At 53.1% G+C, this 27183-nt stretch overlaps 1 protein-coding gene across 4 annotated transcripts; it reads right to left on the bottom strand.

Annotated features, from left to right (window-relative positions):
• Positions 1-22925, bottom strand: LOC129476693 (PI-PLC X domain-containing protein 1). Of its 4 annotated transcripts, none has more exons than XM_055269573.2 (7): positions 22477-22925; positions 16189-16336; positions 11273-11409; positions 9384-9512; positions 8565-8720; positions 6749-6932; positions 1-3300 (listed from the first exon to the last, which is right to left on the bottom strand). In XM_055269573.2, exons 2-7 carry the CDS (start codon positions 16313-16315, stop codon positions 3062-3064), a joined length of 972 nt encoding a protein of 323 aa, XP_055125548.1. In that variant the 5' UTR covers positions 16316-16336; positions 22477-22925; the 3' UTR covers positions 1-3061. The 4 variants fall into 4 exon arrangements, with proteins under 4 accessions (XP_055125548.1, XP_063491561.1, XP_055125550.1 ...); XM_063635491.1 differs by lacking the exon at positions 22477-22925 and adding an exon at positions 20857-20877; XM_055269575.2 differs by lacking the exon at positions 22477-22925 and adding an exon at positions 20621-20642.
• Positions 22926-27183: the final 4258 nt, after the last annotated feature.

The raw sequence follows: 27183 nt of genomic DNA, 5'->3' as shown, positions 1-27183 counted from the left end.
GTATTTTCACTGTCGATCAGGCTGGTCTCAAACTCTTGACCTTGTGATCCGCCCACCTCTGCCTCCCAAAGTGCTGGGATTACAGGCGTGAGCCACCGTGCCCGGCCTCCTGAATTAACATTTTCTGAAGATGCCTCCTGCGTGCTATCCTGAAAGCCACCAGAGGGGTCTTGGCTGCATAGGCAGTAATAAAATTCATACACATATTTGACTTTAATGACGTTCATTTATTTAAACGATCTGTATGAATTCGGAGATTTTGTGGATACACTCCTGACACACGAGGATTCACAGCCGATGGAAGTCAGGGAGGCTCCCTGCAAATTCTTCCTTCATCTCCGCGGGGCCTGCCCGAGCCCTGATCCAGCAGAGTCGTGGCGCTGAGGTAGCCGCTGGTTGTGGCACAGGAGTGCGTCTTTCTGGATGTGGGGCACCGTAGTTTCACCGTGGCAACCGGGTACCAAAAGTAGAAGCGGATTTTTGGAAAATGAGTCATTAGGTCCCAAAGAGAAGCTGTTCCAGCGTGGACTCGATAACCCTCGACGACCATCCTGAGAAACAACTAGTGTCTTGTTAGACGATGAAAGAAATGCACGATTTGCTTGGGAAAGGGGAGTAAAAATGGTGGCTTGAACCACCAGCTCCAATAAGCGACATGTAGAAAATGAGGTATAGGCCGGGCGCGGTGGCTCACGTCTGTCATCCCAGCACTTTGGGAGTCCGAGGCGGGAGGATCACCTGAGGTCGGGAGTTCGAGACCAGCCTGGCCAACATGGCAAAACCCCGTCTCTGCTAAAAATACAAAAATTAGCCGGGCGTGGTGGCAGGTGCCTGTAATCCCAGCTACTCAGGATGCTGAGGCAGGAGAATTGCTGGAACCCGGGAGGTGGAGGTTGCAGTGAGCCGGGATCGCGCCACTGCACTCCAGCCTCGGCAACGAGAGCGAAACCCCTTCTCAAAAAATACAAATACAAAATTAACCAGGCATGGTGGCATGCGCCTGTAATCTTAGCTCCTCGGGAGGCTGAAGCAGAGAATCACTTGAACCCGAGAGGCAGAGGTTGCAGTGAGCTGAGATCGTGCCATTGCACTCCAGCCTGAACAACAAGAGGGAAAATCCATCTCAAAAAAAAAAAAAAAAGGTATTTGCACGATCTGCGTCTGAAACTAGGACTGTTCACGCTTCAGAGGCAGAAAGAAACCTGTTGGAGAAACCAGCGGGTCTCCCACACGGACTGGGGGCACCTTCCGTGGGGTGTGGTGTCCCGTGTACCCACAGGACTTTAATTCACGGAGGTGACTGCGACGAGCACGGAGAAGCCACTGAAATAAATTACTCCAGACCCTTCCCGAGAGAAGAGGCTGCCACACCACACAGGGCACAAGCGTGTACCTGGGTTTGGCTTGGGAGGCAGGAATGAACGAGGGAAGAGCCCTTTCCGGGGCCTGGGGAATGGCTGAGGGTTAACAACTTTGGAACACTTCAGCTGGACTCTGGACTGTGGGGCAGGCTCTACTGGGCCGGGACCCAGCCGGGAATGATTTAGGGCCGGGAAAATACTGGCTTGAGGCCGGGCGCAGTGTCTCAACGCCTGTGATCCCAGCACTTTGGGAGGCCAACGCGGATGGATCACCCGAGGTCGGGAGTTCGAGACCAGCCTGGGCAACATGGTGAAACCCCGTCTCTACTGAAAATACAAAAATGAGCCGGGTGTGGTGGCGGGTGCCTGTAATCCCAGATACTCAGGAGGCTGAGGCAGGAGAATCGCTTGAATCCGGGAGGTGGAGGTTGCAGTGAGCCGAGATTGCAGCATTGCACTCCAGCCTGGGCGACAGAGCGAGACTCCATCTCAAACATATACTCCTACTACTAATAATAATAGTAATTATCTGGACGTAGTGGGTAATTATTATAGGTATAATTACACCTACAGTCCCAGGTACTTGGGAAGCCAAGGCGGGAGGATTGCTTCAGCCCAGGCGTTGAAGGTTACACTGAGCTATGACTGTTCTCCTACTACACACCAGCCTGAGCAACAGAGTCAGACCCCATCTCTACAAAAAAAAAATAATAATTAGCTGGGTGTGGTGGCTGACACCTGAGGTCCCAGCTATGGTGGAGGTTGAGGTGGGAGGATTACGTGAGCCCAGGAGTTTGAGACCACCCTGGACAACATAGCCAGACCACATCTCTACAAAAAAATAAACTCAGCTGGGCATGGTGGTGCATGCCTGTGATCCTGGCTACTCTGAAAGCTAAGGTGGGAGGATCACTGGAGCCCAGGAATTTGAGACCAGACGTGAAACATCGTGAAACTCCGTCTCTAACAAAAATACAAAAATTAGCCGGGAGTGGGGGTGTGTCCCTGGAGTCCCAGTTACGTGGGAGGCTGAGAGGGTCACTTGAGCCCAGGAGGTTGAGGCTGCAGTGAGATATGACTGTACCACTGCCCTCCAGCCTGGGTGACAGAGCAAGACCCTGTTCCTAAACATAATTAAAAGAAATATCGGTGGCCAGGCACAGTGGCTCACACCTGTCATCCCAGCACTTTGGGAGGCGGAGGTGGGAGGATCACTTGAGGCCAGGAGTTCAAGACCAACCTGGCCAACAGAGACCCCACCTCTATTTTTTTTTGAGATGGAGTCTCGCTCTGTCACCCAGGCTGGAGTGCAGTGGCGCGATCTCACCTCAATGCAATCTCCACCTCCCAGCTTCAAGCATTTCTCCTGCCTGAACCTCCCGAGTAGCTGGGACTACAGGCGCCCACCACACACCCAGCTAATTTTTGTATTTTTAGTAGAGACAGGGTTTCACCATGCTGGTCAGGCTGGTCTCGAACTCCTGACCTCGTGATCCGCCCGCCTCGGCCTCCCAAAGTGCTGGGATGACAGGCCTGAGCCACCGTGCCCGGCCACCCCATCTGTATTTTAAAGAAAAAGAAAGGTAAAGATATTATCATCCGTCCTATGATCACCAATATTTGGCCCAAACAAAGTCACAGTACTTGGAAAGTCGGGGGTGAAACCACAGCCGCGGCGTCCTGAACTTCAGAAGGTCCCGTCAGCACCACAGCAGCTTCTGGTTCAGCGCGATGACGTCGCTGACGAAGCCGTCTGCGCCGATGAAGTCTCCCGCGATGATGTTGGTGCACCGTGAGCCCGGCCCCGGGCACTGCTCTTGGACCCACGCGCTCAGCCGCGGAAGGTTGGGCAGCGTCATCCTCTCCAGGGACTCGGACGGGTGCGCCAGAACGTACTGCAGGTTCTCCGTGAGGTTGATGCCGGCCACGAACAACCCTCCTGCAACGGTGAGGGTGGGGAGAGGTTACACGATCACAGGCGTCACCCGCCTGTCTGTCCCTCCTGGTCACGTTGTTAGAGGTTCGCGTCTCAGGAATTGAGAGTTGAAAAAGCAACATGTCCAACAAGGAAATCAGGTGAACTTTGGTTATAACGCGTGGTGGGTGGTGCCGGGCGCGGTGGCTCACGCCTGTAATCCCAGCACTTCCGGAGGCCGAGGTGGGGGCGGATCACCTGAGGTTGGGAGTTCGAGACCAGCCTGACCAACATGGAGAAACCCCCATCTCTACTAAAAATACAAAATTAGCCGGGCTTGGTGGTGGGCACCTGTAATCCCAGATACTCGGGAGGTTGAGGCAGGAGAATCACTTGAACCTGGGAGGCGGAGGCTGCGGTGAGCTGAGATCGCTCCACTGCACTCCAGCCTGGGTGACAAGAGCGAGACTCCATCCCCCCCCCAAAAAAAACACGTGGTGGGTACATCGTAACACCGTGTGGGAGACAGAATAACAGCCCCAAAGGCGCCCACATCCTAATCCCATGTGGCAGACAGAATAACGGCCCCAGAGATGTCCACATGCTTATCCCCCATGTGATAAACAGGGAAGAATGCTGTCATCTTAGGCACTAAGTCTGTGCCATCTGTTACGAGGCTTATAGGGGCAGTTGATGTTGACCAGCGATTCTCAAAGCGGGGTCCCTGCAATAGTTAGAAATGCAAATTTAGGGGCTCCACCTAGATCTGCTGAACCAGAATCTCTGTGGGGGCAGAGGGATGCAGTCTGCAAGCCGTGTTTGAAGAAGCTCCCGCAGAGGTAGGTGCCAGTGCCCCTGTGTTGACCAGCTGGACTGACTCCATGGCCAGAGACGGCAAAGTCAGCAGACGTTTAAGGCCAACTTCTCTCAGTGGTTTTTAACATTTATTTCTAGGCTGGGCACGGTGGCTCACGCCTGTCATCCCAGCACATTGGGAGGCCGAGGCGGGTGGATCATTTGAGGTCAGGAGTTCAAGACCAGCCTGACCAACACGCTGAAACCCTTTCTCCAGTAAAAACACATCAAAAAATTAACTCAGCGTGGTGGCAGGTGCCTGTTATCCCAGCTACTCGGGAGGCTGAGGCAGGAGAAATGCTTGAACCCGGGAGGTGGAGGTTGCAGGGAGCTGAGATCGCGCCACTGTACTTCCAGCCTGGGAGATAGAGCAAGACTCCGTCTCAAAAAAAAAAAAAAAAGTCCGGGTGCAGTGGCTCATGCCTGTAATCCCAGCACTTTGGAAGGCCGAGGTGGGCCGATTGCCTGAGGTAGGGAGTTCGAGACCAGCCTGACCAACATGGAAAAACCCCGTCTCTACTAAAAATAAAAAAAATTAGCCGGGCGTGGTGGGAGGCTGAAGCAGGAGAATGGCTTGAACCCAGGAGGCAGAGGTTGCAGTGAGCCAAGATCGCACCATTGCACTCCAGCCTGGACAATAAGATCGAAACTCTTGTCTCAAAAAACAAACACACAAACAAAAAAAAGTTTTCTGCCGGGCACCGTGGCTCACGCCTGTCATCCCAACACTTTGGGAGACTGAGACGGGCGAATCACGAGGTCAGGAGTTCAAGACCAGCCTGACCAACATGGTGAAACCCTGTCTCTACTAAAAACACAAAAAAAATTAGCCAGGCGTGGTGGCTCATCCCTGTAATCCAAGCTACACAGGAGGCTGAGGCAGGAGAATGGCTTGAACCCGGGAGGCGGAGGTTGCAGTGAGCCGAGATCACACCATTGCACTCCAGCCTGGGCAACAAGAGTGAGACACCATCTCAAAAAAAAAAAAAAAGACATTTCTGAAGTATCTAACCTCGTTCACGTGTGAAGGCAAGAGATCAAGTTGAAAAAACCTGCTCCTTTGCCCGGCCTGTGACTGGGTTTTACGCTGCCCCTGTGGGATGCAGCCCTCGCGGCCGTGAAAATCACCTTCAGAGAACCCAGCACCAGGTTGCAGGACCGAGACGGCCCCACCTGCCACCATCCCCGTGGGGAGGACCTTCCTCCCTCCCTCCCTCAGGCTGCTGCCTCTGGAGGACACGGGGCAGTGGCTGCCAATGCTGCCTGCACCTCACAGCCCCTCAGTGGCTTTTTTACAAAAATTGTGGTGAAATTCACATACAATAAAATTACCTTTTTTTTTTTTTTTCCAAGACGGAGTCTCGCTCTGTCACCCGGGCTGGAGTGCAATGGCACGATCTCGGCTCACTGCAGCCTCCGCCCCCCCCAGGTTCAAGCGATTCTCCTGCGTCAGCCTCCCAAGGAGCTGGGAATACAGGCACCTGCAACAACGCCCAGCTAAATTTTTTTTTTTTTTTGTATTTTTACTAGAGATGGGGTTTCACCAGACTGGTCTAAAACTGCTGATCTCAAGTAATCCACCTGCCTCGGCCTCCCAAAGTGCTGGGATTACAGGCGTGAGCCACCGTGCGTGGCCTGTGCCCGCTAATTTTTGTATTTTTACTAGAGAAGAGGTTTCGCCATGTTGGCCAGGCTGGTCTCCAACTCCTGACCTCAGGTGATCCACCCACCTTGGCCTCCCAAAGTGCTGTGATCACAGGTGTGAGCCACTGCACCTGGCTGACACCAGGAGTTTGAGACCAGCCCGGCCAATACAGTGAGACCCCTTCTCTATCAAAGAATTAACTAAAAAAACTAAAGTGGATTCACGTTGTGCAACTCCGACCTCTCCCTAGTTCTAGAACATTGTCGTCACCCTAAAAGGAGACCCTGTTTCCATGAAGCAGTCAGTCCTCATTTCCCTTCCCTAGCCCCCCAGCAACCACAAATCCTCTTTCTGTCTCTGGACTGGCCTGTTCTGGGCATTTCCTGTAAACGTATTCACACACTATGTGTCCTTTGGTGTCTGGCTTCTCTCACTGAGTGTGATGTCTTCAGGTTCCTGCCCCGCTGCGTCCTGCGTCAGAGCCTCATTCTTTTTCATGGCTGCGTAATATTCCACCTCGTGGATGGGCCACACCTTGTTGATCCCTCCCCTGGCCAATGTAGATGGACTGCCTTCTCCCTGGGTGCTTCTTAAGTAGAGACTGGGTTTCATCACATTGGCCAGGCTGGTCTTAAACTCCCGACCTCAGGTGATCCACCTGCCTCGGTCTCCCAAAGTGCTGGGATGACAGGCGTGAACCACTGCGCCCGGCCGCTAAATTTTATTTCTAGCAAAGATGGGGTCTCACTGTGTTGGTCAGGCTGGTCTCAAACTCCCGACCTCACGTGATCTGCCCGCCTCGGCCTTCCAAAGTGCTGGGATTACAGGTGCAGGGTTAAGCACGCCCGGCTCATGCATTCCTTTTAAATTGTTTTCACGTAAAAGTGAAGGCAAGTCCACGTGGATCCGGCCTGCCGCAGGGCGTCACGGGAGGCTGTGTGGGATCCACCCCCACGAGGGGCGACCTGGTACCTGGACGGCCGCAGGTCTTCATGGTCTCCAGGTATCGGATGAGGGCCTCGGACTTCACCGTGTTTCCCCACCAGTAGGGGATTCCTGGCCACAGTTCGTGGTGCCGGCCCAAGGAGTTCTCATCCTCATAGGAGACGATGACCTGCTGGCCCCGGGACCACAACTGCCTCAGCGTCGGCACCTCCTGCAAAGGACCAGAGTTCAGGGGTGCAGGGGAGAGAGGAGAGCCGAGGACACGGGGGGCACCCGGGAGAGAGGAGGGCGGGGAAGTCGGGACACAAGCTCAACACACGAGTATAAACCAAAAACGAAATTCTGGCCGGGAGCGGTGGCTGACGCCTGTCATCCCAGCACTCTGAGAGGCCGAGGCAGGTGGATCACCTGAGGTCAGGAGTTTGAGGCCAGCCCGGGCAACATGGTGAAACTCCGTCTCTACTAAAAAATACAAAAATTAGCCAGGTGTGGTGGTGGGCACCTGTCGTTCCGGCTACTCAGGAGGCTGAGGCAGGAGAATCGCTTGAACCTGGGAGGCGGAGGTTGCGGTGAGCTGAGGTTTCACTACTGCACTCCAGCCTGGATGACAGAGTGAGACTCCCTCTCAAATAAATAAATTAATTAAGTATGGCCAGGGCAGCCGGGCGCGGTGGCTCAAGCCTGTAATCCCAGCACTTTGGGAGGCCGAGGCGGGCGGATCACGAGGTCAGGAGATCGAGACCATCCTGGCTAACACGGTGAAACCCCGTCTCTACTAAAAATACAAAAAAATTAGCCGGGCGTGTTGGCAGGCGCCTGTAGTCCCAGCTACTCGGGAGGCTGAGGCAGGAGAATGGCGTGAACCCCGGGAGGCGGAGCTTGCAGTGAGCCGAGATTGCACCACTGCACTCCAGCCTGGGGGACAGAGAAAGACTCCGTCTCAAAAAAAAAAAAAAAAAAAAAAAAAGTATGGCCGGGGCAGTGGCTCATGCCTGTAATCCCGGTACTTTGGGAGGACACGGTGGGAGGATCGCTTGAGGCCAGGAATTCGAGCCTGGACTGCATAGGGTGACCCTGTCTCTATTTTTATATATTTATTTATTTTTATTTTTTAAGACAGATCTCGCTCTGTCGCCCAGGCTGGAGTGCAGTGGCGCGATCTCGGCTCACTGCAACCTCCGCCTCCCGGGTTCACGCCATTCTCCTGCCTCAGCCTCCCGAGTAGCTGGGACTACAGGCGCCCGCCACCACGCCCGGCTAATTTTTTTTTTGTATTTTTAGTAGAGACGGGGTTTCACCGTGTTAGCCAGGATGGTCTCAATCTCTTGACCTCATCATCCGCCCGCCTTGGCCTCCCAAAGTCCTGGGATGACAGACATGAGCCACTGCATCCGGCGCATCTGCCACCACACCTAGCTAATTTTTGTATTTTTAGTAGAGACGGGGTTTCACCATGTTGGCCAGGCTGGTCTCGATCTGTTGACCTCGTGATCTGCCCACCTCGGCTCCCAGAGTGCTGAGATTACAGGCGTGAACCATCACACCCAGCCTAATTTTTGTATTTTTAGTAGAGACGGGGTTTCACCGTGTTGGCCACGCTGGTCTCAATCTCTTGACCTCGTGATCCGCCCGCCTCGGCCTCCCAGAGTGCTGGGATGACGCTGCACACATTTCCAAACCCGTCACGGGAAGCAGATCTCACCGGGAGCCACTCCACCAGGTCAGCCAGGGCCCCCCACACTGTGGGACAGCAGCGAGCCCTGTTCGACGGCTTCACCTGCTACAGGAATCACGGCAGCACCCACACCCGGGAGAGACGTGGGGACGCCCTTGCCCTCCTCACCCCACGAGGACACAGCATGTCCCCGAAGATGTTCTTGATACAAGCGACCAGGTACTCGTGCAGGTCCTGGCTCAGCCCCTCGAAGTTTCTGCAGGCGAGGATGACCACCTCGTGCGGGTGCCGCTCCAGCCACTCCGAGATTTCCGTGAGCGTGTCCTGGGGAGGGGGACAAGGGGCTGAGTCCTGCACGATTCCAACAACACAGGGAAGGCCGGGTGCGGTGGCTCACGCCTGTCATCCCAGCACTTTGGGAGGCCGAGGCGGGTGGATCACCTGAGGTCAGGAGTTCGAGACCAGCCTGGCCAACATGGTGAAACCCCGTGTCTACTAAAAATACAAAAATTAGCCGGGTGTGGTGGTGCACACCTGTAATCCCAGCTACTCGGGAGGCTGAGGCAGGAGAATCCCTTGAACCCAAGAGGCGGAGGTTGCAGTGAGCCGAGATCACACCATTGCACTCCAGCCTGGGGACAGAGCGAGACTCCATCTCCAAAAAAAAAACAAAAAAAAAGAAATCCCCGTAACGGATTGCCGGGGTCAGCGTCTCCCGTCTGGGTGTACAGGTGACGTCACCATCCCATTAAAGGCGGGGCGTCTCTTGTCCAGATCTGCATGTGGCCGTTTCATGCCCAAGGGAGCTTGGCCACCTCCCTCTCTCCCCCTCGCGTCCCACCTCTGCCCAGCCGCACCTGCACCAGCGCCCGGCCACCACCCTCTCTCCCCCTCGGGTCCCATCTCAGCCCGGCTGCACCTGCACCTGCACCAGCGCCCGGCCACCTCCCTCTCTCCCCCTTGTGTCCCACCTCAGCCCGGCCGCACCTCCACCAGAGCCGTTGTGTACACCATATGGACAAAGTGCAGGTTTTTCTCCGAACCCTCCAGCATGTGGGCCACCCGCAGGTCCAGGTACCGCACCCCGGCGTCCAGCTGCTCCGTGACGTCCAGCGCCTGTGGACAGAGGCTGCTGTTGTGTCTGCCTGGCTGAGTGCTGCATCTGGGGGGCTTAGGGACGGGCTGCGAGGCTGGCCCACCCACACGTCCTGCCGTCCACTGGGACGTGGATGTCGTAACGACAGCTGTTCGTACGTGCTGGGAGCTCTGCAGCCACGGGGACCTGCATTTGGAAAACCTGATCTCCGGGGACCTGGCCTCTTTCTTTTTTTTTTTTTGTGAGATGGCGTCTCGCTCTGCCGCCCAGGCTGGAGGGCAGTGGTGTGATCTTGGCTCACTGCAACCTCCGCCTCCCGGGTTCATGCCATTCTCCTGCCTCAGCCTCCTGAGTAGCTGGGACTACAGGCACCCGCCACCGCGCCCGGCTAATTTTTTGTATTTTTAGTAGAGACAGGGTTTCACCATGTTAACCAGGATGGTCTCGATCTCCTGACCTCGTGATACGCCCGCCTTGGCCTCCCAAAGGGCTGGGATTACAGGTGTGAGCCACCACGCCCGGCCTCTACTAAAAATTTTAAAAATCAGCCTGGTGTGGTGGTGTACACCTGTAGTCCCAGCTGCCCGGGAGGCTGAGGAAGGAGGATCCTTTGATCCCGGGAGGCCAAGGCTGCAGGAAGCTGAGATCGCACCACTGCACTCCAGCCTGGGTGAGAGAGCGAGACTCTGTCTCTAAAGGAATGAATGAATGTGATTATTAGGGAGAAAGGGCCCTGTCTCCCTGTTTCCCAGGAACTAGCAGGCGCCTGAATGCAAACTACAGACCCATCTCCAGCCCTAAACACACGAGAAATGAGTCCTTGTCTGTCTTGAGTGCAGGCGTGAAAGGGGTTGTCTCGGCCGGGCGCGGTGGCTCACGCCTGTCATCCCAGCACTTTGGGAGGCCGAGCCGGGCAGATCACAAGGTCAGGAGATCGAAACCATCCTGGCCAACATGGTGAAACCCCGTCTCTACTAAAAATACAAAAAATTAGCTGGGCGTGGTGGCGGGCACCTGTAGTCCCAGCTACTCGGGAGGCTGACGCAGGAGAATGGCGTGAACCCGGGAGGCGGAGGTTGCAGTGAGCCGAGATCGCGCCACTGCACTCTAGCCTGGGCCATAGAGCGAGACTCCATCTCATAAAAAAAAGAAAAAGAAAGGGGTTGTGTCTGCTGGGATGCAACAGGGCAAGACCCTCTCCATCTGCAGCTCTCAGTGGCGGCCCGCAATGCTCACGGCATTAGCTTTACGCCATTTAATAAAACGCTGGGCTGGGCGTGGTGGCTCACGCCTGTAATCCCAGCACTTTGGGAGGCCAGGGCGGGTGGATCATGAGGTCAGGAGATCGAGACCAACCTGACTAACATGGTGAAACCCTGTCTCTACTAAAAATACAGAAACTTAGCCAGGTGTTGGGGCAGGTGCCTGTAGACCCATGTACTTAGGAGGCTGAGGCAGGAGAATCGCTTGAACCCAGGCAGTGGAGGTCACAGGGAGCCGAGATCGCACCACGGCACTCCAGCCTGGGCAAGAGAAGCGAGACTCTGTCTCAAAAAATAAAAATAAAATAAATAGAAACACTGTTCCCCTCGCTTCTGCTTTTGGGGAGAGGGGTCCAGGTGGGCAATAGGTTTTGTTTTAATCCTGTCTCCGCTGCTGGGATAGGAACTGTGTTGTGCTGCAAAGCTGAAGTCGCCGTCTGCCTCCTGAGCCCACAGGGCACCACTCAGACCCTACCTGGCTGACAGGCCACGTCAACACCGCAGGGCGCAGACCGTACCTGGGTGACGGACCATTTCAGCACGACGGGGCGTGTGATGCAGGGGAAGGCCTTGTTCAGCAGCTGCAGCAGCCGGGACTCCTCGTGTGAAATGGGGGATTTCTTGTTCAGACAGTACGTCATCGTGTCGTGGCTCCCTGCGGGCAAAGCACACGCGGACGTGTAACCATCAGGCCCGTCCCCGCCACCTGCTGTGAGTCGCTCCGTCGCCCGCCTACAGCACAGGCACAGGCGTGGCGGGAAGGGTGGACGCTGACCCCCAAAACTCACGTCCACTGGAACCTGGGAACAGGACCCGTGTTGAAACAGGGTGTCTGCAGATATCATTAGGTGGAAATGAGGTCATCCTGGAGTAGGGCGGGCCCCCAAATCCAGTGACAGGTGTCCATCTAAGAGACAGAGCGAGAAGACGCAGCACAGAGAAGGGCTCGTGGAGATGGAGGAAGAGACTGGAGTGATGGGGCCACAAGCCCAGGGATGCCTGGAGCCCCCAGGAGCTGGGAGAGGCAGGAAGGACCCTCCCCCAGAGCGTCAGGAGGACGTGTGGTCCTGCCTATATCTTGACTTCAGATTTCTGTATCTAGAACTGGGAGAGAGTAAATCTCTGTTCTTTGTCGCCTCCCGACGTGTGGTCACTTGTTACGGTAGCCGCAAGAAACACAGACCTTTGTGGTCTGACTGACGGCTGACGTTTGCATTTCCTGCCTATGACACGTAGTTGTTATTTGTTAAATATAGATATAAATATATCTATATTTAAGATATATATGATATATATAAGACATATATATTTACATATAAACATATAAATATATAGTATATATAGTTACATATTTATTTGCATAAACATGCATTTATATAAATTTATATAATTTATTTGCATAAATATGTACTTATATAAATATATAAAACATATATTCATGTATATGTGTTTATATAAATATAATATAAAAGTATACTTATATATTATATATATAAGTATATATGTAAATGTATAATATAAAATATATTATACATTTACTTATATATATATTTATATATATTTATATATATTTATATATTTATATTTATATATATTTATATATACTTATATATACTTATATATTTATATATACTTATATATACTTATATATTTATATATACTTATATATACTTATATATATTTATATATTATTTATATATACTTATATATTTATATATACTTATATATTTATATATACTTATATATTTATATGTTTATATATATTTACATATAAATGTGTGTGTGTGTATATATATATATATATTTGCAGAGATGGGGCCTCACTATGTTGCCCAGGCTGCTCTCAAACTCCTAAACTCAGATGATCCTCCTGCCTTGGCTTCCCAAAGTGCTGGGATTACAGGTGTGAGCCACCACGCCCGGACTTCCCCCATTAAATCCCCTGAGGAACGTGAACCCCCTTTAAATCCCCAGACCCAGAGAGGCACTGGAACGAAGCCACAGTCACCTGCTCCCCCAATCTTGAGCTAAGGTATTAAGGAAGGAGACCAGTACTTCTCCTGCTGCCCTCCTACCCCCACCTTGCCTAGTTTATAAGACAGGAGACAGCAAAAAGTTGGAAAGAAACAGAGGTAAGATAAAAAGCCAGACAACCTTGGCACCACCCGGCCCTAGGAGTTAAAATAATACTAATATCAACCCCAGACCTAAACCACTTGTATCATCTGTAAATGCCAGACATTGTATGAAAAAGCATTACAAAACTTTCTGTTCTGTTAGCTGATGCATGTAGCCCCCAGTCACGTTCCCTACGCTTGCTCGATCTATCATGACCCTTTCACGTGGACCCCTTAGAGTCGTAAGCCTTTAAAAAGGCCAAGAATTTCTTTTTCAGGGAGCTCGGCACTTAAGACGCAAGTCTGCCAACGCTCCGGCCGAATAAACCTCTTCCTTCTGTAATCCGGTACCTGCAATGTCAACTCTAGACTGATGGATGCCCCGCGTCTCTACAAATTAACCTAAGACGTCGGGTGCAGTAGCTCATGTCTGCAATGCCAGCACTTTTTGGGAGGCCGAGGCGGGCGTATTGCCTGAGGTCAGGAGTTCGAGACCAGCCTGACCAACATGGTGAAACCCCATCTCTGCTAAAAATACAAAATTTAGTCAGGTGTGGTGGTGCATGCCTGTGATCCCAGCTACTCGACAGGCTGAGGCAGGAGTATCACTAGAACCCGGGAGGCGGAGGTTGCGATGAGCCGAGATGGGGCCATTGCACTCCAGCCTGGGCGACAGGAGCGAAACTCTGTCTCAAAAACAAAAAAAAATTAACCTCGGGCTGTCACACTGGGGCACCGTGACTCATTCCCTACATCTCAAGGAAGAACATGATCCGTGCTCAGTGCCACTTCTGTAACCCACATGAATTCCTGAGAAACAGCTTTCATCATCACCCCCACTCCTGATGTGTTTGTTTTTCTTTAGAAGCTCCCATCTCGACGCTGTTTTCCACAGCCACTTCCTAAGGCAAGTTGGAGGGTTTCCGGGGCTGCAGTCCTCAAATGTGCCTCAAAGAAACCCCCTACTTATATTAATTTTGTCTAAGTTTCTTTCCTTAGGTTGACAATACATATCTGTGTACATGTGTATGTGTGTCTGCATGACTATATGCATGTGTGCATGTGTGTGCCTGTGTTTAAACGTGTGTACCTGTGTTCCTGTGTGCATGGACATGTGTGTATACGTGTGTGCATGTGTGTATCTGTGTGCCTGTGCACACCTGTCTGCATGTGCTCCTGTGTGCATGGGCATGTGTGTATGTGTGCACGTGCGTGTGTGCCTTGTACACGTATGTACATGTGTACACATGTGTGTATGTGTGCATGTGTGTATACGTGTCTATGTGCATAGGTGCAAGCGTGTACATGTATGCATGTGTATGTTTGTGTGCATGCATGTACATGTGTACATATGTGTATACATGCATGTGCATACACGTGTCTCTGCGTGCATAGGTGCAAATATGTGTACATGTGTGTCTGTGTGCATGTATGTGCATGTGTATACATGTGTGTACCTGCATGTGTATATGTGTGCACACGGGTGCAAATGTGTATACATGTGTGTATGTACATGTGTACACTTGTGTTGCATGTGCATATGTGTACACACCCGCACATGTGCATGCATGTGTGTGTGCATCCATGTGTGTAATTGAGCCTACGTCCATGTATACATGTACCCACATGTGCCTGCATGTGTGTACACCTATGTGCGTGTGTGCATGTATGCTTCCATGTGCATATGTGTGGGGATGTGCATGTGTGCATGTGTGCATTTGTGTGTGCGTGCATGTGCATATATGTATGTATGTTTGTGTGTGTGCCTGCATGTGTGCCTATGTGCATCTGTGTATGTGATAGGGTTTGGCTGTGTCCCCACCCAAATCTCATCTTGAATTGTAGCTCCTATAATTCCCATGTGTCATGGGAGGGGCCCGGAGGGAGGTCACTGAATCACGGGGCGGGTCTTTCCCATGCTGTTCTCGTGATCGTGAATAGGTTTCATGAGAGCTGATGGTTTTACAAAGGGCAGTTCTCTGGCACACGTTCTCCTGCCTGCCGCCATGTAACATGTGACTTTGCTCCGCATTCACCTTCTGCCGTGATTGTGAGGCCTCCCCAGCCAGGTGGAACTGTGAGTCCATTAAACCTCTTTCTTTTATAAATTACCCAGTCTTGGATATGTCTTTATTAGCAGCGTGAGAACAGAGTAACACAGTATGCACGTGCGTATGTGTGCATATGTGCGTGTGTGTGCATATGTGCATGTGTGTATACGTGTGTGTACCTATGGTCACGTGTGCATATATGCCTGTGTATACATGTGCGCATATGTGCATGCCTGTGTGTGAATGTGTGTGCATGTCCATGACTATGTACATACGTGTGCATATGTGCATGCATGTGCATGTGTGTATACGTGTGTACCTGTGTGCATATATGCCTGTGTATACGTGTGCACGTGTGTGCATGCCTGTGTGTGCATGTATGTCCATGCCTATGGACATGTGTACATATGTGCATGTGTGTGTGCCTATGTGCATGTGTGTATACGTGTGTGTACCTATGTGCACGTGTGCATATATGCCTGTGTATACGTGTGCACATGTGCATGCCTGTGTGTGCATGTCCATGCCTATGTACATATGTGTACGTGTGCATGTGTGCATATGTGCATGTGTGTATATGTGTGTGCGTGTACCTGTGTGCAGTGCTCACGTGTGCATATATGCCTGTGTATCCGTGTGCACGTGTGCATGCCTGTGTGTGCATGTCCATGCCTATGTACATGTGTGTACGTGTGCATGTGTGTGCATATGTGCATGTGTGTATACATGTGTGCATGTACCTGTGTGCACGTGCTCACGTGTGCATATATGCCTGTGTATACATGTGCACATGTGTGCATGCCTGTGTGTGCATGTCCATGACTGTACATGTGTGCATATGTGCACGCATATGTGCATGTGTGTATACATGTGTTCGTGTACCTGTGTGCACGTGTGCATATATGCCTGTGCATACGTGTGCACATTTGTGCATGCCTGTGTGTGCATGTCCATGACTGTACATATGTGTGCGTATGTGCACGCATATGTGCATGTGTGTATACGTGTTCGTGTACCTGTGTGCACATGCTCACGTGTGCATATATGCCTGTGTATACGTGTGCACATGTGTGCATGCCTGTGTGTGCATGTGTGCATGTCCATGACTATGTACATATGTGTATGCACACACGTGTGCACTGTGCATATGTGTGTGTCCACATCAGTATGCTTTCTAGGATTTTCCTACACCCAGGATTGGTCCTACAGCCGGCATCCCCACTGAGGAATGCAGACGCGACAGCTCCCGCCCCACTCCGCCCTCACCTGGGATGGAGAGGTGGTGGAGGGGCACATCCCAGAGCCGGGGACACAGTGCCGACATCCAGTCCTCGTTGGCATTTCTGCAGCGCAGCCTCGAGAAGCTGTTGGAAGCGCTCACCTGCCCGCCCATCAGAGGTGAGCCCTGGGCAACCTGAGGAAGGAGAAGAGGAAAAGAGGTTTTTTATGGTGACTTCAGGTCAGCAGTTCGAGACCCGCCTGGCCAACTTGGCAAAACCCCATCTCTACTAAAAACACAAAAATTAGCCGGGCGTGGTGGTGGGCGCCTTTAATCCCAGCTACTCGGGAGGCTGAGGCAGGAGAATCGCTTGAAACCAGGGAGGTGGAGGTTGCAGTGAGCCAAGATCACACCACTGCACTCCAGCCTGGGCAACAGACTAAGACTCTGTCTCAAAAAAAAAAAAAAAAAAAAGAAAGTGGAGAGGGCGGGAGAGGACAGGGAGGTCCTGAGATGCAGGAAGGAGACCAGAGCATGCCTCCCTGGAACAGGCCGCTTTGGAGCAAGGACTGTTTTGATCCAAAGCGGCAGCTACGAGAAACACCCTCTGCCCTCCCCAATTTGCTTAAAAAGGGGACAGAAGCCTGTAACTGTGTCCACCTCCCTCTCAACCCCTGAAGATGACGGTACACCCTTATCAGCTCAGAGACTCCCTGAGAGGAATCCACATGACACGCTGGCGACAGGAACCCTTATCTTCAGTGAGGTCCCCCACGTGTGCGCCTCCCGCAGGTACCTCCTGGGAAGCTCAAACCCCTTTGTCTAAGCACGTCCCCATAAGTTCATCGTCCTTTGATAAAATAGTATGTAAGCCTCTCTGTCTGACCACCTCCTGGGATTTCCATGTCACTTCGGTGAGGCCCCCACATTCCTATGAAATAAACCCTTTTCTCCCATTCCTCTGTCTTTTGTCAGTTTAATTTGCAGGCCCTCAGGGGCAGAACCTAAGAGTGTAGTGGAAGAATTCTCTCTGTTTCCCGTGCATGTGGAACTGAGAGAGAGAGGCCCAGAGCTACCTGACACACCACCCCCCCACGCAAGGAGTTCACAAAGCCCCTTTTCTGGGGTGATGGCACCACATCTCTTGCCTTCAGGGCAGCTGCCCACTGTGAGATCAAATGCCAACCCCCTCAGCCTAGGGCCGTGCAAAGGGGCCACAGGTGATTCTAAGGGCTTCCATCCTGGGTATGGCAGAGCCACGTAAGGCACTGCCTGGGGGGCCCTGGGTCCTGCACCTCCCAGCCGGGACCCCACGGGATCTCTGCCTGCAACTGCCGCACTATTGGGCTCTGGGGGAGGAAGTCTTTCTGAGGAAGGTTCCCAGGCTTACAAAAGGGGGAAAAGAGTTGTCGTTGTTGTTGTTGTTTTTAAGGGACTGGGCGTGGTGGCTCATACCTGTAATCCCAGCACTTTGGGAGGCCCAGGCGGGTGGATCACCTGAGGTCGGGAGTTCGAGACCAGCCTGACCAACATGGTGAAACTTTGTCCCTAATAAAAAATCCAAAAAAGAAATTAGCCTGGCGTGGTTGCAGGTGCCTGTAATCCCAGCTACTCGGGAGGCTGAGGCAGGAGAATAACTTGTACCCCAGAGACAGAGGTTGAAGTGAGCTGAGATTGCACCACTGCACGGCAGCCCAGGCAACAGAGACCATGTCTCAAAAAAAGAAAAGAAAGAAAGAAAAGAAAACAAAAGAAGAAAGAAAGGAAGAATCATTAAATGATCATGGCTATTGCTGTCTCAGCATCCAACGCAAAAACGTGCAGAGTAATCATTTATTCTCTTACTGCTTTTGTTCTTTCTTTTTTTTTTTGGAGACGGAGTTGCTTTCCTGTTGCCCAGGCTGGAGTTCAGTGGCGCGACCTCGGCTCACTGCAACCTCCACCCCCTGGATTCAAGCGATTCTCCTGCCTCAGCCTCCCAAGTAGCTGGGAATACAGGCATCCGCCACCATGCCCAGGTAATTTTGTATTTTTAGTAGAGACGGGGTTTCACCACGTTGGCCAGGCTGGTCTCGAGCTCCAGACCTCAGGTGATCCCCCCGCCTCGGCCTCCCAAAGTGCTGGGATGACAGGCGTGAGCCACCGTGCCCGGCCTGCTTGTTCTTATAACAGACACACGACATGAGTGCACACCACCACTGAGAAATATTAATAAACTTCCAGGCCCCCAGTGGACCGAACAGACCCACTCTCGGCTGTGGGAACTGCAGAGAAACCCTGGAAGCTGAATTCGCATCATGACAGCCATGAATGAACGTTCAACTTATCTTACATAAAATGCAGCCTTACCAGGCCCTCACTCAATCTCACAAGCACGTCATCCTTTGCCTCACTGCGGCCGTCCCCTTCTTAAGAAAATGTGTAAATACTGGCCAGGCGCGGTGGCTCACACCTGTAATCCCAGCACTTTGGGAGGCCGAGGCGGGCGGATCACGAGGTCAGGAGATCGAGACCACGCCACTGCACTCCAGCCTGGGCAACAAGAGTGAAACTCCGTCTCAAAAGAAAAAAGTCCAGGAGAGGCTGGGGGCAGGAGCTCAGGCCCGTCATCCCAGCACTTTGGGAGGCCGAGGCGGGTGGATCACGAGGTCAGGAGTTCAAGACCAGCCTGGCCAAGATGGTGAAACACTGTACTGAAAATACAAAAATAGCTGGGTGTGGTGGCGGACGCCTGTAATCCCAGCTACTCCACAGGCTGAGGCAGGAGAATCACTTGAACCCGGGACGCAGAGATTGCAGTGAGCCGAGATCGCACCACTACACTCCAGCCTGGGTGACAGAGCACGATTCCATCTCAAAAAAAAGAACAAAAAAAGAAAAATAGGAGATCTGAAGCTAAAACTCATAAAAAATCAGCAGGCACAGGGGCTCACGCCTGTTATTCCAGCACTTTGGGAGGCCAACGTGGGTGGATCATCTGAGGTCAGGAGTTCAAGACCAGCCTGGCCAACATGGTGAAACCCCGTCTCTACTAAAAATACAAAAACTAGACTGCGTGGTGGCAGACGCCTGTAATCCCAGTTATTCAAGAGGCTGAGGCAGGAGAATCGCTTGAACCTGGGAGGCGGAGGTTGCGGTGAGCCGAGATTGTGCCATTGCACGCCAGTCTGGGCGACAGAGTGGAACTCTATCTCAAAAAAAAAAAAAAAAAAAAAAAATCTGAGGTTCATCCCCAGGACTGTGATGGTACCGGAAGGGAACGTGGATAGCACATACAGGACCCTAAACTGAACCCTCACTATGGATGGGCTCACTGAGGACATTAAGCATCAGCCGTATTATGAGAAGCGACAAGATCAACTTCTTGAGGGGAAAGAATCAGGCAGATCCGTGGCAGAACGGGTGCCGTGGCTCACACCTGTAATCCCAGCACTTTGGGAGGCAAAGGCGGGCAGATCACCTGAGGTCAGGAGTTCAAGACCAGCCTGGCCAACACGGCGAAACCCCATCTCTACTAAAAATACAAAAATTAGCCGGGCTTGGTGGCAGATGCCTATAATCCCAGCTACTCAGGACACTGACGCAGGAGAATCACTTGAGCTTGGGAGGCAGAGAGGTTGCAGTGACCCAAGACTGCGTCATTGCGATCCATCCTCGGTGACAGAGCGAAACTGTCTCAAGAAATAAATAAATAGGTCGTGCCGGGAGGCTCACGCCTATAATCCCAGCCCTTTGGGAGGCTGAGTCGTGTGGATCATTTGAGGTCAGGAGTTCAAAACCAGCTTGGCCAACATGGTGGAACCCCGTCTCTACTAAAAATACAAAAAAATTAGCCAGGCAGTAGTGTCACGGCCTGTAGTCCCAGCTACTCGGGAGGCTGAGGCAGAAGAATCGCTTGAGCCTGGGAGGCAGAGGTTGCAGTGGGCCGAGATCCGCGACCCTGTGGTAGGAGTTATAAAGACATGATTTTAGGCAGATAGAGAGGAAAAGGGGGCCGGGCGCGGTGGCTCGCGCCTGTATTCCCAGCACTTTTGGAGGCCGAGGCAGGTGGATCACCTGAGGTTGGGAGTTCGAAACCAGCCTCACCAAATGGAGAAACGCCGTCTCTACTAAAAATACAAAAAGTTAGCTGGGCATGGTGCCACATGCCTGTAATCCCAGCTACTCGGGAGGCTGAAGCAGGAGAATCGCTTGCACCCGGGAGGCGGAGGTTGCGGTGAGCCGAGATCCCGCCACTGCACTCCAGCCTGGGCAACAAGAGTGAAACTCCATCTCAAAAAAAAAAAAAAAAAGAGAGAGAGAGAGGAAAAGGGGTCCTTGAAAGGTTTTTTCGCAGCTCCAAAAAAATGTTTCTTGTCTAGCCTGAAAGCCCTGGCTCTTAGACCCGGCTTGGCAACCTTTAATATGCAAATGCGAGCCCTTAGCTGGGTCCAGCCAACATGGCGATTCCCACCGTTGCCCTCTTGCTCTCGTCCCTACCTGTGCCTGACATCATGGCCGCCCCCATCTGTGCCTGACATCATGGCCGCCCCCACTACCCCCAGGCGTGTAAAACATCATGGCGCCCTGCATTTGCATATTACGGAGACGGGGTGGGCGGGCCAGACTTTTCGCGGGCTGCGTGAATGACAGGCCTGGTCAGACCAATTCCCTGAGCGCTATGCAAATCAGTCACGCCTCCTCCAGGCACCGCATAACACTGGCTGGTCTCCCACCTGGGGTTTGGAGCCCTCTTCTCTGCTTCTCTGTCTCTGTACCGCGGAGCCACCTCGTGTGTCCGTGTCGCCTTATTTAATTCGACTCGAGAGGAAGAACCTGGTGTTCCTCCACTCATCAGAGCTGTATCACCACTGCACTCCAGCCTGGGTGACAGAGCAAGACTCTGCCTCAAAAAAAAAAAAAAAAAAATATATATATATATATATATATATATATATAAAATATATATATATATAAAAAATATATATATATATATAAAATATATATATAATATATATATATATAATATATATATACACACACATATATAACAGAATATATACATATATATGACATACATATACACATATATAATGTATGTGACATATATAATATACACATATATAATGTATATAACATATACAAATATATACATATATAACATATACATAACATATACACATAACAGTATATATATATATATATAAAACAGTGTATATATATAATATACTGTTGAAAATAAGAGACCCTTTTCGTAAGGGCATTTTAGACAACTTGTAAATTATTTCTCTGCCTCTGAACTGTATATAACTGTTTTTTGTTTTTTTTTTGACACCGTTTCGCTCTAGTTACCCAGGCTGGAGTGCGATGGAGCGATCTCAGCTCACTGCAACCTCCGCCTCCCAGGTTCAAGCAATTCTCCTGCCTCAGCCTCCAGAGTAGCTGGGATTACAGGCGCCCACCACCACACCTGGCTAATTTTTGCATATTTGAGTACACACGGGGTTTTACAATGTTGGCCAGGCTAGTATTGAACTCCTGACCTCAGATGATCCGCCCACCTCGGCCTCCCAAAGTGCTGGGATTACTGGCGTGAGCCACTGCGCCCAAGGGTATGTACGATTTTTTTTTTTTTTTTTTTTTTTTGACACAGTTTCGCTCTAGTTGCCCAGGCTGGAGTGCAATGATGCGATCTCGGCTCACTGTAACCTCCGCCTCCCAGGTTCAAGCAATTTTCCTGCCTCAGCCTCCAGAGTAGCTGGGACTACAGGCGCCCACCACCACGCCCGGCAATGTATGTAAGCTTTTTAATCATTTAGATTAAAATTGATAAGATTAAAATCATTAGATCTAATTGATTTCATCAAATCAACTAGAATTGTTGATCTTGAGCCCAGAAATCAGCCTGTTGACAGTTTCACATCTGAGGAACGTTTCCTGGTGGACCTGAGGCCTCCTCTTAGAAATGAGACCTGGAGGGGCCGGGCACAGTGGCTCACGCCTGTAATCCCATCACTTTGGGAGGCTGAGGCGGGTGGATCACCAGAGGTCAGGGGTTCGAGACCAGCCTGACCAACATGGTGAAACCCCATTTCTACTAAAAGTACAAAAAGTAGCCGGCCGTGGTGGCGCACGCCTGTAATTCCAGCTACTCAGGAGGCTAAGGCAGGGGAATCGCTTGAACCCGGGAGGCGGGGTCTGTAGTGAGCCAAGATCACACCACCGCACTCCAGCCCGGGTGACAGAGTGAGGCTCTGTCCCAAAAAAAAAAAGAAAAAAGAAATTGGACACAGGAAGGGAAGAAGCCCCGGGAGAAGAGGGGGCAAACTTCAGGTGACTGCAAACTGCAAACCCACCTCGAGTCCCACACGCCGGGGGAGTTCGGAATTCCAATTGTTGATCTTCAGCCTAGAATGAAAGGTCCTGGTCTCCCTGGGCCGCAAGAAAGGACCAGATCCTCTCGGTGTGCAGCTCCTGGCAGCTGCCCGCGTTGCCTTCACCAGGTTCTGTAATAACCCTGCTTCCTTCTCTTCCACACTGAGGCCAGGTTCCCAGGTGGCTGCAGATTTTGTTCTTATTTACATCTTCCCAAAAGCCCTTCCTCCCAGACCCTAAGCCAACACCAGCTAGATGAGCTCAGGTCTTCCCTCCTGCCGGGACCGGGAGGGAGAGAGGGGTCCCCGGAGCCTGCTGCGCCCAGGAGGAGGAGCCCATTCTTTATCAGCCCCGAGGATGTCAGCTCAGCCTCTTTCTCCAAGAGAAGCGACCACACCTGTACCGCGGCTCCCGGTCCCCAGGAGGGAGCTGGCCCCTTGTCTGCAGCCAGCTGGAAAAGGGCCAGGACGGCTTCCCCTCCCCCTGCACGGCCTCCTCTCCCCCTGCACGGACCCGCCTCCCCCTGCACGGATTCCCCTCCCCCTGCACGGATTCCCCTCCCCCTGCACGGCCCCCCCTCCCCCTGCACGGCCCCCCCTCCCCCTGTACGGCCTCCCCTCCCCCTGCACGGCCCCCCTCCCCCTGCACGGACCCGCCTCCCCCTGCACGGACCCGCCTCCCCCTGCACGGCCCCCCCTCCCCATGCACGGACCCGCCTCCCCCTGCACGGACCCGCCTCCCCCTGCACGGCCTCCCCTCCCCCTGCACGGCCTCCCCTCCCCCTGCACGGCTTCCTCTCCCCCTGTACGGCCTCCCCTTCCCCTGCACGGCTTCCTCTCCGCCTGCAAGGCTGTGCAGTGATCCGCCTGGAACATCCCAGCAGGGCCTCTGTGAGCCTCCGGATGCCCAGGGTCCCGGGGCCGCGGGGTGGAGGGGAGGTTAAAATGCAGGTCTGGGCGGGGCCCGCTGGCTCAGCACTTCAGCACTTTGGGAGGCCAAGGCGGGCGGATCACCTGAGGTCAGGAGTTCGAAACCAGCCTGGCCAGCATGGCGAAACCCCGTCACTAGTAAAAATACAAAAATTATTTAACCATGCTGGCGCGCGCCTGTAGTCCCAGCTACTGGGAGGCTGAGGCAGGAGAATCGCTTGAACCCGGGAGGCGGAGGTTGCAGTGAGCCAAGATCGCGCCACTGCACTCCAGCCTGGGGGACAGAGCAAGACTCCCGTTCAAAAACAAAAAACCTTCGTCTCCACATCTTATCTTAATGCAGATATTTCTTTCTACTAATAACTCTTTTTTTTTTTTTTTTTAGAGGCAAGGTCTTGCTCTGTTGCCCAGACTGGTGTGCAGTGGCACGATCTCAGCTCACTGCAGCCTCCGCCTCCTGGATTCAAGCGATTCTCCTGCCTCAGCCTCCAGCACAGCTGGGATTACAGGCACCTGCCACCATTCCCAGTGAATTTTTTGTATTTTTGGTAGCAACCGGGGTCTCACCATGTTGCCCAGGCAGGTCTCGAACTCCTGACTTGAGGTGATCTGCCCGCCTTGGCCTCCCAAAGTGCTGGGATGACAGGCGTGAGCCACCGTGCCCGGCTAATAATAACTCTTTCCACCAATTACCAGTCAGAAAATTTTAAAATCTACTTATGACCCGGAAGCCCGTGTCGTCCCACCCTCTCAGATTGAACCTGTCAGGCCTCTGAGCCGAAGCTGAGCCATCATCACCCCCGTGACCTGCACATATGCGTCCAGGCAGCCTGCAGGAGCTGCAAAGTCTGGAGCAGCCAAGGAAAAACCACAGAGAAGTAAAACAGCCAGTTCCTGCCTTAACTGATTAACTAAAATTACAACATTTTACTATCGTGACTTCTCCCTGCCCTACCTTAGCTGATCAATCAACTTTGTGCCCTTCGTCTTCTGGACAATGAGTCTTTTTTTGTTTTTTGTTTTTTTGTGAGACGGAGTCTGGCTCTGTCACCCAGGCTGGAGTGCAGTGGCGCAATCTCGGCTCACTGCAAGCTCCGCCTCCCGGGTTCCCGGCATTCTCCTGCCTCAGCCTCTCCGAGTAGCTGGGACTACAGGCGCCCGCCAACACGCCCGGCTAATTTTTTGTATTTTTAGTAGAGACGGGGTTTCACCGTGGTCTCGATCTCCTGACCTCGTGATCCGCCCGCCTCGGCCTCCCAAAGTGCTGGGATTACAGGCGTGAGCCACCGCGCCCGGCCTAATTTTTTTATTTTTAATAGAGACGGGGTTTCACCGTGTTGGCCAGGATGGTCTCGATCTCCTGACCTCGTGATCCGCCCGCCTCGGCCTCCCAAAGTGCTGAGATTAGAGGCGTGAGCCACCGCGCCCGGCCTGGGCAATGAGTCTTACGATCTGTCCACCATGCACCTTGCAATCTCCTCCTCTGCTAACAATAGATAACCACCTTTTGCTGTAATTTTCCATTACCTACCCAACTCCTATAAAGCCACCACTTCCCCATCTCCCTTCACTGACTCTCTCTTTGGACTCTGCCCACCTGCACCCAAGTGAATCCACAGCGTTACTGCTCACACAAAGCCTGTTCGGTGCTCTCTTTGCACCAACGCGCTTGACAGAACCAAGTTCTTCTTACATATATGGATTCATGTCTGACGTCTCCTTAAAATGCATGATACCAAGATGTCCTCCGGGTCACAGGCACATCCTCAACCTTAGCAAAACACACTTTTTTTCTTTTTTGAGATGGAGTCTCACTCCGTGGCCCAGGCTGGAGTGCCATGGTGTGATCTCGGCTCACTGCAACCTCCGCCTCCCGAGTTCAAGCAATTCTCCTGCCTCAGCCTCCCAAGTAGCTGGGACTACAGGTGCCCGCCACCACGCGCGGCTAATTTCTGTATTTTTAGTAAAGACAGGGTTTCACCTTGTTGGTCAGGCTGGTCTCGATCTCCTGACCTCAGGTGATCTGCCTGCCTCAGCCTCCCAAAGTGCTGGGATTACAGGCAGGAGCCACCATGCCTGGCCAGCAAAACATGCTTTCTAAATGTCCTGAGACCTGTCTCAGATACTTTTCGGTTCTCCTAGGACAGGCTGGACCCAAAGCTGTACAGTCACATCCTCTGTGTCATGACGGATTCCATCAATTCTGGCTACTGTCATCCTCCCTCCCTCCCATCACAGTCCCTCCCCTCCCGTCAGAGACTCCGTCACATCCCAGGTCTCCTGACCACGAGGGGTGTCCCCTCCTGTCCCCACGTCCTCCGACCCCTCCCCACACAGGACAAAATGGAGCAGGAAGGAGCCCCGGGGCGGCCCCCACTCCCAGCCACCTCTGCCGTCTCGTCCGGACGGCACAGCGGAGTGGGGTCTGGAGGCCGTCCACAGAGCACTGACCCTTCCTGGGGGAGGTCCCGTCCACCCTGGCCTTAACAGTCGCGGCGGGACAGTGGAGATGATGGACGGGCCAAGACGCCCGGTGACCCGCCAGGTGAGACACCTACACCCTCCCACCCGCTGAGTCCTTGGGAGGCTCACGTCCCAGAGGCGTGAGTGGCCGTGACCTGCACATCCAACGCACTGGGTGAATAGCTGCCGGGTGAATCAGCGGAAGGACAGGAGTGTTCAGATCTCAGCATTCCCACCGTCCCAACATCCCCCCCCCCCGTCCCAGCTGTCCCCACCCGTCCCCACGACCCGTCCCCACGACCTGTCCCCACGCAGGCCCCGGCGGCAGCGTGAGGACGTCCAACCGGCCAAGCAAGTCGTGGTCCCCACAGGCTCATTTCATCACCGTCCTGGGCTGTTTCCACACTGTCTCCACGGCTCTGACCCAGCAGAGAATTCCCGGCCTGTAAGGGGTGCAGGCCGCCTGCAGCTGCCGAAGTCCAGGCCACAGATCCCAGGCGACCCTCCCCCGAACCCTCTGCCCGTGCCCTCAGCTAAGGGTCCTGGGAGGAGGAGAAGGAGGAGCCTTAATGATGGAAGCGCCAGCCCCCAACAGGCCCAGACACCACCCGCCACGTCCTCCGCAGGGAACTTGGCGTCAGGAGAACGGGGTAGGCACACTCACCTTCCAGCCGCTGAAGTCTCAGAGCTCCTGGCAGCTCCCGCCCGGTCTCCGCGGGACACTCTTCCTAAAACACACCCAGGCCGCTGCGATTGGCTGGCGTGGACACTCCTGCAGGAGGAGGGACGGCCCGTACCCGCCACGGATCTGTCCCCACTGCAGGAGCAGGACCGGTTGGGCTGCAAACACCGCCCTGAACTCACACAGGGACCCTGTGGTCAGAGGGGCCCTTGCAGAGGACATTGAGGTCTCTGACTGACGGGCCCCACTCGGGCCACTGGCCGCTGCTGCGGTACGTCTCCCGGAGCCCCCAGGACGGGGTGAACACGTGCTTTCATCTCAGCCCTGGGGACCAGGCATGGGACCAGCAGTCTGAAGCCTGCAGGCTCTGAGCGCCTTGGCCAGCAAACCCACCGAGGACAGGGAAGTCACAGCAATTTACAGGGGCTGACACTTGGCCCACTTCACTCAAGCACCCTTCACAACCCTCGACTCGTAGAAAAGAGGCAGCGCCGAGGCACGGACGACACGTCCCTCGGCACACGTGATGTCCCCCTGGTGTCCAGCCCACACCTGGCCGCCCAGGACACAGTGGGAGGAAGGGCCGGGCCCCAAGACCACAGGTCCACCCTCTC

Source organism: Symphalangus syndactylus, chromosome Y (genome assembly GCF_028878055.3).
Source record: "Symphalangus syndactylus isolate Jambi chromosome Y, NHGRI_mSymSyn1-v2.1_pri, whole genome shotgun sequence".
NCBI classification, from domain to species: Eukaryota; Metazoa; Chordata; class Mammalia; order Primates; family Hylobatidae; genus Symphalangus; species Symphalangus syndactylus.
This window is presented reverse-complemented; position numbering and strand designations above follow the sequence as displayed.

Coding starts and splice junctions, on each gene's coding strand:
- LOC129476693 (XM_055269573.2), bottom strand. CDS start 16,315: ATGGGCGGGCAGGTGAGCGCTTCCAACAGCTTCTCGAGGCTGCGCTGC. Junction 8,721..9,383: donor ACACAACGGCTCTGGTGGAG/GTGCGGCCGGGC, acceptor CCCCCTCCCCAG/GACACGCTCACGGAAATCTC. Junction 6,933..8,564: donor ACATGCTGTGTCCTCGTGGG/GTGAGGAGGGCA, acceptor GGTCCTTTGCAG/GAGGTGCCGACGCTGAGGCA.